At 45.4% G+C, this 10797-nt stretch overlaps 1 protein-coding gene across 4 annotated transcripts; it reads left to right on the top strand.

The window, feature by feature from the left end:
- The first annotated feature begins 4818 nt into the window (after positions 1-4818).
- Positions 4819-9596, top strand: LOC119296290 (protein transport protein Sec61 subunit alpha-like). Of its 4 annotated transcripts, none has more exons than XM_037574693.1 (7): positions 4819-4969; positions 5411-5789; positions 6004-6225; positions 7625-7994; positions 8521-8648; positions 8851-8931; positions 9074-9229. In XM_037574693.1, the coding sequence occupies exons 2-7, from the start codon at positions 5533-5535 to the stop codon at positions 9087-9089; spliced, it is 1074 nt and encodes a 357-aa protein (XP_037430590.1). In that variant the 5' UTR covers positions 4819-4969; positions 5411-5532; the 3' UTR covers positions 9090-9229. The 4 variants fall into 4 exon arrangements, with proteins under 4 accessions (XP_037430590.1, XP_037430587.1, XP_037430589.1 ...); XM_037574690.1 differs by having other exon boundaries at positions 4820-4969; positions 8796-8931; positions 9074-9596; XM_037574692.1 differs by having other exon boundaries at positions 4832-4969; positions 5460-5789; positions 8796-8931; positions 9074-9596.
- The last annotated feature ends 1201 nt before the right edge of the window (positions 9597-10797 follow it).

Here is a 10797-nt window from a genome sequence, read left to right as displayed (position 1 = left end):
GAGAGGGGATGCGGCGCGGGGACGAGGAGAGAAGAGTGGGCGGCGGTAGCAGTTCGCCTAGGTGGTGACTCATGAGAGAGAGGAAAGGTCAAGAAGCAAGCAAACATTTTTTTCTTCTTTCCTTTGACCTGACCGGTTGGGGTAACTAGGCTTACTGCGGGACAAAGGCCCAATGCACCACAGGGCTCCGATTTTTCCACCAGAGTAGCAGCACAACCATCCAACAATCAGGAATGACTGGGACATGAGATCTGAGGACCAAAATTGCTTAGTGCATGAGAGCATCTACAACCGGACATGGCAAGTCTCATCCCTCAAATGCCCGCGGACGCGACTAGTGACCAGTCACGCTTCAAATTTGCTACTCTGTATCCGAATCTCTCATATTTCAATCCTAGATCCATACAAAGCATGCAACAGAAATCCTACGTACTACATACTATGTACTATCCTAGCTAATCTTCATCGTCGGATATGTCCACGACGTCGGTGCCGGGCGTCGGGTGGACGGGCGTGTAGGAGGGCTCTGGCTCCTCCTCCTCCTCCTCGACCACATCCATGTAGGAGAGCATCTCCTCCTCCTTTGGGGCATGCTCCGCCTCCATCTCCTTCAGACGACGACGTCTGGTCACCGCATCCGACTCAAAGTGGTGGGAATCGAGGATGGACTGCTGCTCCGCCTACAGATCCGCGTCCCCAGCATCCTCCACATCCTCCTCCTCCTCCTTATCCTTCCTCCTCCTCCAACTTCTCCGGATCCACTACATCCGGAGGTAGCCCCACGGCGATTCGAGCTTCGTGCCTTGCCTGGATCTGCTCAAGGAGCTGCAGCCGATGCTCCGGCATTAGAAATGGGTAGCTCCTCACCCGGCAGCGTGGGTGCATGGCTACTAGTGGCGGTGGATTAGGAGTGGAAAGTGGTGGTGGTGGCGGACGGGAGGAGGAAAATGTGGAAGGGTAGGGTTTCGGTGTCGGTGGTCGGCTTAAATAGCCGGGTTAGGCACTACGCGGCCCGCCGGAGCGGCGCCACACGGTGACATCGGTCCAACGAAGGAGACGAGCTTCGGACCGCCAGGTTTCTGATACGTCTCCGTCATATCTACTTTTCCTAACGCTTTTGATCCTGTTTTGGATTCTAATTTGCATGATTTGAATGAAACTATTTCGGACTGAGTTGTTTTCAGCAGAACTACCACGATGTTGGTTTTGTGCAGAAATAAAAGTTCTTGGAATGGAACGATACTTTTTGGAGAATTATTTTACAATAAAAGAAAAATACTAGAGCCAAGACCCACCGGAGGGGCCCCTGGCTGGGCACAAGACACCAGGGTGCCCCCCCTCTGGCGCGCCCTGGTGGGTTGTCCCCACCTCGTGGCCCCGCAGACCCTAATTCTGATGCTATAAAATCCTATTTTTGAAGAAAAATGAGGAAAAAAGTTTCATCACGTTTCACTATATGGAGTTGCCGCCACCTCCTGTTCTTCATCGGGAGGCCAGCTCTAGAGCCCGTTTGGGGCTCCGAAGAGGGGAATCTTCGGTTTTCATCATCACCAATCCTTGTTCATCACCAATTCTATGATGCTCCCCACCGGGAGTGAGTAATTCCTTTGTAGGCTCGCTGGTCGATGAGGAGTTGGATGAGATTCATCATGTAATCGAGTTAGTTTTGTTAGGGCTTGATCCCTAGTATCCACTATATTCTGAGATTGATGTTGTTATGACTTTGCCATGCTTAATGCTTGTCACTAGGGCACGAGTGTCATGATTCCAGATCTGAACCGTTTATCTTTTCACCATTATATCGATGTTCTAAATCCAATCTTGCAAGTCATATTTACCTATTACGCGTTATGATCTGTAAACCCTAGGGTGACAGTGATTGGGATACTTTCCGGTGATGATCGTAGTTTGAGGAGTTCATGTATTCTTTTTTTGAGAGTACGCCAAAGGCGTACCTTAGCTTTATAGACGGAAGAGAGATAATTACAAGAGTTATTTTACAAATGCAGGCCACACACACGGCGAGCCTACCCACCCCTACTCCACACCACCTAGCTGACTACTCACGACTCGGTTGGACTCCACCCCTTCTTGCAATCGCCCAAAGGTGTCGCTCTCTCATGATGGACTGAAACGTGCCTCGCTCATTACAATTATCATTTCTTCCGAACACTCTCCCATTCCTTTGCTTCCAAATGCACCAACACACGAGCATCACCATAGCATCAAAGTCCTTGCGGTGTGCTTTTGTGACCTGCTTCTGAGCCGAGTTCCACCAGTCCTGGAGCGATTCTTGTCCCGTAGGCATGAACGACAAATTAGTCTCCATCTCCACGAAACAAAGGTGCCAAACCTGCCTGGCGAACACACATTGCATCAGGATGTGTTCTATTGTGTCCTCTTCCTGGTCGCAAAGATAGCATGGCGATATCACATCTTGCAACCCGTGACATGAGCACCTATGCAGTATGGCGAGCCACACGAAGATTTGCACCCTAGCGGCGTCCAGCACTTCCATATTGCTGCTGCCGACTGGAACCTGATCCCCCCTTCGCACATCATCTTATAAGCCGATGCCGCCGTGTAAATTCCAGTGGTGCTCCATGCCCAGATCGGTCTATCCTCCACCTCCTGGGTCAACTGTACTTCTAACAAAGCCTCCCATAACCTAATGAATTGGGTCAGGCCTTAGGAATTCATGTATTCATTATGAGTGAATGCTTTGTTCCGGTTCTCTATTAAAAGGAGGCCTTGATATCCCTTAGTTACCTTATGGACTCCGTTGCCACGGAAGGGTAGGATAAAAGATGTCATGCAAATTTATTTCATAAGCACGCATATTTATGAACTGGAACTAGTTTTGTATCGCCCTAGGTTATGACTGTTATATGATGAATATCATCCAACGAATTCACCCGGTCCAATGCCTACGAATTTTCCACATATTGCTTTTGCTAAGTTACTATTGCCGCTCCTACTATTACCACTGCTATCAAAATCACCATATTACTGTGCTACCGATCACTTCACGGCAGATATTTAATCTCCAGGTGCCATCATCCCGGGCTTTTGAGGCGGGTTTGTGGCATCCGGCTGCAGATGCTCTGAGAGGGTTGAAAAAAAAACTCGAAGAGCACCGCTTGTTAGAGCCGAGGCTCGAACCCGGGTGGGCTGGCAGCTACCCCAGCTTCCCAGCCAATGGGTCGACGCCCCGTCCTCGAGTGTCTCATTTTTTTCTTTTTTGAGGGATCGAGTGTCTCGGTTTTACTGTACTAAAAAAAGGGCCATTTGCATTTCTGTCCCTAACTCGAACCACCTAATCAGATATACCCCTAATTCAAAAGCCTGCTCAAAAATGCCCCTCCGCCGTTATGTGCACTTATAGAAATGCCCTTCCGCTCCGTTACCATCCGGTCAAAGGCATTTGACCGTCAACGGGACGTTTTCTGGACATTTGTACCCCTCCCTCCATGTGTCCCTTACGCGTGGGACCCACTCAAAGAAAAATAAAAAGAAAAATCTCTCTCTGTCGTCTCACTTACACGTGGGACCGAAAATAAAAAATATCAATTTCACATGGGGCCCACATATCACCCACATGTCACCTCCCATCTACACGACGGAGCTTGAACTCCGACGAGCACAGGCGCTCCAGGGTTGGCTCGGGACTGCGCGGGAGCACGCTAGGGCGAGCTGTGAACGGTCCTGGAGCAAGGCGGGGTCACGGGCTGGTCCGCAAGGGCACTGGGAGTTTGTAGAGCAGCCGGGAAGCTCGCGGGCGACAAGGTCCCGTGGCAACGGCGGAAGGCGCTAGGCACGGGCAAGCTATAGAGGGGGGGACTAAAGAACGTGAGCAAACACATAAGTGGCTCACTTATTTGATGAAGGCATGATCCAGGAGGCTTGGGATTCACCAGAGCGACGACCTCGTCGTCCACGGCGGACGGCGGAGCGAGGTGACGCTGACACGATGGCTCGGGAATGAAGGGCTCCGCAGCGAGGGGTCCACAGGGTCTGTAAGCACCAGATCTCGACGAGGCAACCAAGATAGAGCATAGGGACGCGTAGCAGAGGAGATCGAGGCGCGGCAAAGCATCACCGGAGGGGGAGAAGACGACATCAACCACACTGATTTGAGGCGTTATACTTCAATTAATTCGGTGTGGAAGTCGAGGATGAACAGGCGGATCCCTTGGACAAGGCTACGGGTCGTGGGGTTCCCGTTGGCCGCCTGCATGACGAACAACACCTGGGCGGACGACCATGATTCCCATGGACCACGTCTTTGTCGCGTGGCAGAGAGAAAAGAGGGTGCGCGGGGGAGTGGGGGCGTGGACCGGATCGAGGAGGTCATAAGGGGCCGGAGCCGTGCAGCACCTCACCCCGGCGAGGCTACTGCTAGTTGCGTGCGCTCCCGCCGGAGTTGAGGGAGAGACAGGAAAGATTTTTTTTGGTGGGTCCTACATGTAGGTGAGACAGGCAGAGAGAGGAGAGATAGAGCCTTTTCTTTTTATTTTTGTTTGAGTGGGTCCCACACGTAAGTGTCACATGGAGGGAGGGGTAGAAATGTCCAGAAAACGTCATGTTGACGGTCAAAGGCCTTTGACCGGACGGTAACGGAGCGGAAGGGCATTTCTATAAGTGCACATAACGGCGGAGGGGCATTTTTGAGCAGGCTTTCGAATTAGGGGTATATCTGATTAGGTGGTTCGAGTTAGGGACACAGATGTAAAAGACCCAAAAAAAATCTACCAGTCGCCCAGATCATGTGCATCCATCCATCTTTCATCCAACGTCTAATATTTTCTGGGAGCATTCTCTCCTCTCGCCGCCCGTCGCCACACAGGCAGCACCACAGCGGCTAAGGCTTAGCAGCGGCTCGGTCTCGTGCGGCCAGCGCAACTGCGGCAAGAACCCTACCGCCTTGGGTTGGCTTGGCTTGGCCCTCCCCGTCCAGCTTCGACGGAAGGTGATAGCTGAGCTCTCCTCCCCGAATCCTCTAATCGTCCTTTTCGTAGTTGAAATTTAGGCTGGATGTGGTGGGGATGGGTTTGATCCCTTGCCCGTGGACTTGGGAGGGTGCGAAGATGGGGGGATTTCTTCCCAATCGGGATGGAGACGGGGAGTTTCTTTTTTTTAGCAGGGGGATGGGGGTGGTGGCGGGTCTCTCGGTTGGCATTAGCCAGGGCGGCTGTCTGCCTGTCTCGGAATTGGTTTAGAGTACAAGGTGGATTTAATTTCTTCTCTAGTGAAGAAAGACTTTCTTCGAGGGCACCTATCTACTTCTTTCCGAACTGTTTCAGAGTAATATAGTATTGTTACTCTTTGATTTCAGTGTGCAAGTTAACGTTTGTGTTGCTAACACACACAAAAAAACGTTTGTGTTGCTTCACTTCTCTGCATGCCACAGGTACTAACAATTGTAATCTAGCTGCACTTCATCACAAATTCAATGGCAGATCGCTGGCTGGAGCTGCCCAATCTGGCCTGCAAGTGGTGGGGATCTTACCGGAGGTCCAGAGGCCTAGCAGCATGGTCCCTCGCTGCCAGAAGGTGGCTTACACGGCCGTTTCCCTCCTCATCTACCTTGTCGGCAGCCAACTGCCTGTGTATGGATATGGAGTCCGTTCTCCATCGGTTGCTGACTCTCAGTACTGGGTTGACATGCCCGACTGCAACTCCGTCATGTCTGCTGGGATCATGCCCCTTGTTCTGTCTGAGGCGGTGCTTCATTTCCTGCTGTGGTGTAAGGTTCTTAGAGCAAACAATCCTGAGGACCGGATGCTCCTGTAAGTACTGCTAATATAAGTCTCTTCTCCATTCAGTCAAAATTCAAAAACTGACAATTTGACAATTTGTGTAAGCATAATACAGTAGACTTTAATCTTCAAAGTTCTATTTTGGGGGTCCTGTTGATGCTTTTATGACCAGATGTAGTATTCAGTTTTTTTTCCTCATCTTTTCTCCATATATAAGTCTAATGATTATATCAATTATTCTCAGGAGTCGGGTGCAGAAGTTGGTTGGGATAATTTTTGCCGCTGATTTCTCAGTCTGCAGGGTGCTAATCTCACCTATCTTGGGCAAACTGACCTTAGGGCAGTCAATTCTGACCGTGCTTCAGCATTTCTTTGGAAGTGTCATCGTCATTTATCTTGATGATCTCCTTAAAAAGGGATATGGGTTTCTTTCGAGTATCCCCTTGTTCAGTGCCACCGACATTTGGTAAGACCGAAATCCTACAACTATGCTCCATTCCTTTTTTGTAGGGCATTATGAAGTAAGAAGCCGAAGTTTGATTGACTGTACAATTTTATGCATGTTGAATGGCCAAAAAGTTTTAATCAATAAATGCATTTTACACGGTGCTTTTAATGGGTTACTGATTTCATAACAGTAAATAATATAGTGCAGTAGGAATTAACAGTTAAATGTATAGAAACTCCTGCCAATTAAACTTAGTGCTAAACAATGAGCAGAGGGAGTTCTTAAGAAGAAAGAACCATCAATATTCTATTTCACTTCCTGTATCAAGCCCATCAACATGAATGCATTGTTTGGCAGTCCTTTGAAATACTAAACTTTCAGAAATTACAACTTTTGAATATGCAGTTGTTGCAGTGACCCAAAACCTTTACTGTGAAAAACCCATGTTTCCATCTGATACAGCTATAACACTTCATATTAGTAATGGAAATTTGTTACGGTTATTAACAATTAATATAGTGCAGTAGACTGTTTGTCTTGTTAATTTTTCTAAAGAATATTCGGTGTGCAAAGATGCCCACAAAATTGAAGAGTTGCACTACTTGTTTATCATCATTCCTTGTTTGGATTAGCAATTTACATTAACACAAAGTTGAATCCATATCACAATTTATGGATTAGACTGGCATAATAATCTAATAATATATGGGGTAATATAAGCAAAGTTCACTTGTTGATCACCCAAGTCAAGATTAGTTGAAACATTTGATGGTTTTGATTGAAGGAAAAAGAATTAAAGGTGTTTAAATGAAAGTTTAACTGATTGACCCTGGCACAATAACAACTAGTCAGCTATGTTTCATTTTCCCTTTTGAAGGGTCTACAAATATTAGCACTGAATGCACTGGCACTGGCAGACTATATGCTTTTCCTGTCAAATTGATTCAACTGGAAAACAATGCTTGATGGTAGTGGTTTAAACCTTAGGCATTGCGATTTAAACCTTGACGGTTGGAGTCATACTGTCACGACTCCATCTCTCCAGCAAGATCTGGTCTTGATAAGCAATTACTCCCTCCGTCCGCGAATAAGTGTACATCTAGCTTTTGTTCTAAGTCAAAGTTTTAAAATTTTGACCAACTTTATAAAAAATAGTAGTAACATATATGACATCAAATTGATATATTATGAAAGTACATTTCAAAACGAATCTAGTGATACTAATTTGGTGCCATAAATGCTTTTACTCTTTCCTAGAAATTTGGTCAAAGTATTAAAACTTTGACTTAAGACAAAAGCTAGATGTACACTTATTCGCGGACGGAAGGAGTAAGTGAATTAGCCTAAGCAATAATACATACATGTCCTGTAGTTATATTAACTCAAAGTTAATGGGCCATATGTTTCATTTGTGCAGTACAAGTATTTTCTGGAAAGCTTTTAGCCCCTGTATCATAAAGCTATACGGTGGGCAGCATGGTGATCAACATGGGGAAGCTCTCACTTCCTCCCTTATTCATCGATTCGTTGGTAATGGAAACTACAAATTGTCTTCGATGCATAAGGTGTACGGATGTCGAGACCTCCCGGAGATGGCTAGTGTGCTTTCCACGTGCGCCTTCTTTCTACTCGTCCTCAGCCTGCAAGGCTTCCATGCCACGTTGCCACTGAGATCCAGTGAGGTGCCTAGTATGCAAATGAACTATGCCATCAAGCTTTCCTACCTGTCCTTTGCACCCCTACTCTTCCAGGATGTAATGGCCATATTCCTATACATCATCTCAGAGGTACCAGCCACATCACTGTAGAATACTCTCAGTTGCCAAAACTATTAATATGTGATTTTTTTGCATATAATTGCATGACGCACATGCACATGGAATATTTGCCATGGATCAGCTCTATTTGTTTCCAAAAAATATTTTTAATGCAGTATTTTTTTACTAAAGCTTGTGGCGTCAATATATTGTTCTCACTCTGGTTTTTAATTGATGACATTAGGACAACACTTTCAGTTCATTTTTTATCTAAAAATGTATCCTGACGCCATTACTTAAAAACCTGAGGGAGCATTGAATTTCAGAAATGCCAAAAAGGAAAGTATATATACTACTACTACTACTATTACTACTATTATTATTATTATTATTATTACTATTACTATTACTATTATTACTATTATTATTATTATTATTATTATTATTATTATTATTATTATTATCACATTATGCTTTTGTTTCATACCGAGTAAATTTGGTGAAAATGCCAAAAAAAGTAATATGCTTTATGTCCTTTTGGAATACTATTATGCAGTTGGTGTACGTGAAGTTTGGTGAAAAGAACAAGGTGGTCATTTTGCTGGGCAAATGGAAGAAATCCAGATATTTTGGGCAAGCAGTTCCAGTCAGTGGCTTAGCCTACTACGTTACTACACCACCAACGTTAGTATGCACCCATATTCACTTTTTCTAAAAGAAAGCATTGTGGGCGATGAGATAGAAAAATAGTCGGAACTAGTAGACTATCCATTGATACTTTTGAATTGAAAGTTTTACTGACATGTAAAATGTTTCCTCCTGGAATTGAAGCTTGGCTGAAGTAGGAAGACACCCATTCCTCACACTGGTTTATGCGCTGTGGCAGCTTCTGGGGTGTGGCCTTACGTCATTTAACCTTTTCAGTGTTTGTTCACATTCAGAGCTGTACGTTGGCAGGTTGCTTGGGGTAAGTGAATCTAAAATTACCAGGAGACTGGAGAGCATGCATCTATCTCTCAGTAGTAGCACTAGCTAGAAAACGTTCTTATATTATGGGACGGAGGGAGTACTTGCTAGTAATCTTACCTGTCGCTCTTGTGTTCCTACAGGAGCGACGAAATGTAACAGTCGCCCAGCCGGACTCTGTTCCTCTGCAGCTATGGAGGTGCTATGTAGGCAAGGCAGCGTTTCTTGTAGGACTCTGCATTGGTGCACTTACGCTTCTGGCAGGCCTTGCTGGCGTGGTCGGCTCTGGCACCGGGATCATGTTCGCCCTCACTGTCTTGTACTCGTGCTTGGAAGAGACCAGTTATAGAGGAGGGCCAGCTGGTGCCTTTGGTTTCTAAGAGTATGATAGGATCCACGAACGCCTCAGTTTCAGTCTGGTGTTGTTTGAGTTAGTGTTGTTATAGTGTTATATAACGTTACTGGTCTTCCCTCTCACGATTATCACAGATAGACTAGAGATACTAGAATGCCCGTGAGTTGCTACGGGCTTTTTAAAAAAATTAAGGGTGCGTTTGGAAGCCAAAGTATTTTTGTGGTTTTCTGGAATACTGTGGTTTCTGGAAAAAACTTTGGTATTTAATACTTTGAGTCGTTTGGATGAAAAAAATACTGCAGTTCAACAAACCGTGGTATCTCTAAAACTGTGGTATTTTTGTTGTATATAAAAAAGAGGCCCTAACCTCTTCTTTTAAAACCGAGAAAGCGCTGGCTGCTTGGTCTCTCTTGTGTCCAACTTCTGGCCATCAACGCCTGTGATGCGGCGGACGTACACGTACACGAGCTGCAAACTTCGACCTTCAGTACCATGTGTTAACTATCTCGGTCTTTGATTGATTACAAGAGATAACTCTACTACAGATCATATCATCTAGGAGAACATGCTCGTGCAAGGCTGAATGCATACGGTGCCTATTAGTACAAGCTGATCCCTAAGTGTAGCTGAATATGCATACAACAACGTAACAGTCGATGCAAACCAAAGAAAACTGAGAAAAACTGCCACTTGCCAAACACCTCGCAGTTTTACCGAAACTGAGAAAACTATGATTTTTACAGACCGAAGTATTTATTGCTCATGCATTGAAATACTTAGGTTTTGGAATACCATGGTTCGAAAAAAACGTTGTTGCCAAACTAGGCCTAATGGTTGCATATATAAACATAATCCTAAAGATTTGGGACATACCCCACCTACTTTTCTTGGCTCAAAAGGATTGAGGCCCCTCCGATACGCTCAACTTCTAGGATATTTTTTCTTATAATGCCATGAAATTGGTAAGATCGTTGGTGATCGTAAATGACATTTATAATTAGTTGATATTTTCAGATTCATTTTTTGTAACTGTGAGTGATTGACGGAGAGTTTCCTACAGTCTTGTATTAAAATGATCAGAATGTCAGGGCTACATGTAACAATATTTTCATAGCATCGTTGATTGCAGCTTGGAGTAAATCCGCGACGAGAAGGAAAATGAGTGGTGACAAAGGGTCTCCCTATCGAACTCCTCTTCAACAGTGAAATTGATGACTTGGCACCCCATTCAGGAGGACCGATGATTATTTTTCCAGTTCAGCCATGTATGCGATTTATCCAGTTCCGCCATAATCTCGATCATCGCAGTGTGATCAATGGTGTCAAATGCCTTGGAGAAATCTAGCTTTAGGATGAAGGACTTTTCCCTGAAAGCTTGGCACTGGTGGATGTATTCGATGAATGATCTGCAGGATTAGTTTTTGTAGACGGTTGGCCAAGAGTTTTGTGATAATCTTGATATAGCAGTTCTAGAATCATCGTCAGAGAAAACAAAGCCATGAATGTAAGTGC

Source organism: Triticum dicoccoides, chromosome 4B, assembly GCF_002162155.2.
Source record: "Triticum dicoccoides isolate Atlit2015 ecotype Zavitan chromosome 4B, WEW_v2.0, whole genome shotgun sequence".
Taxonomy (NCBI): domain Eukaryota; kingdom Viridiplantae; phylum Streptophyta; class Magnoliopsida; order Poales; family Poaceae; genus Triticum; species Triticum dicoccoides.
Note: the sequence above shows the minus strand (reverse complement) of the source record. Positions and strands in the feature narration are given on the sequence as shown.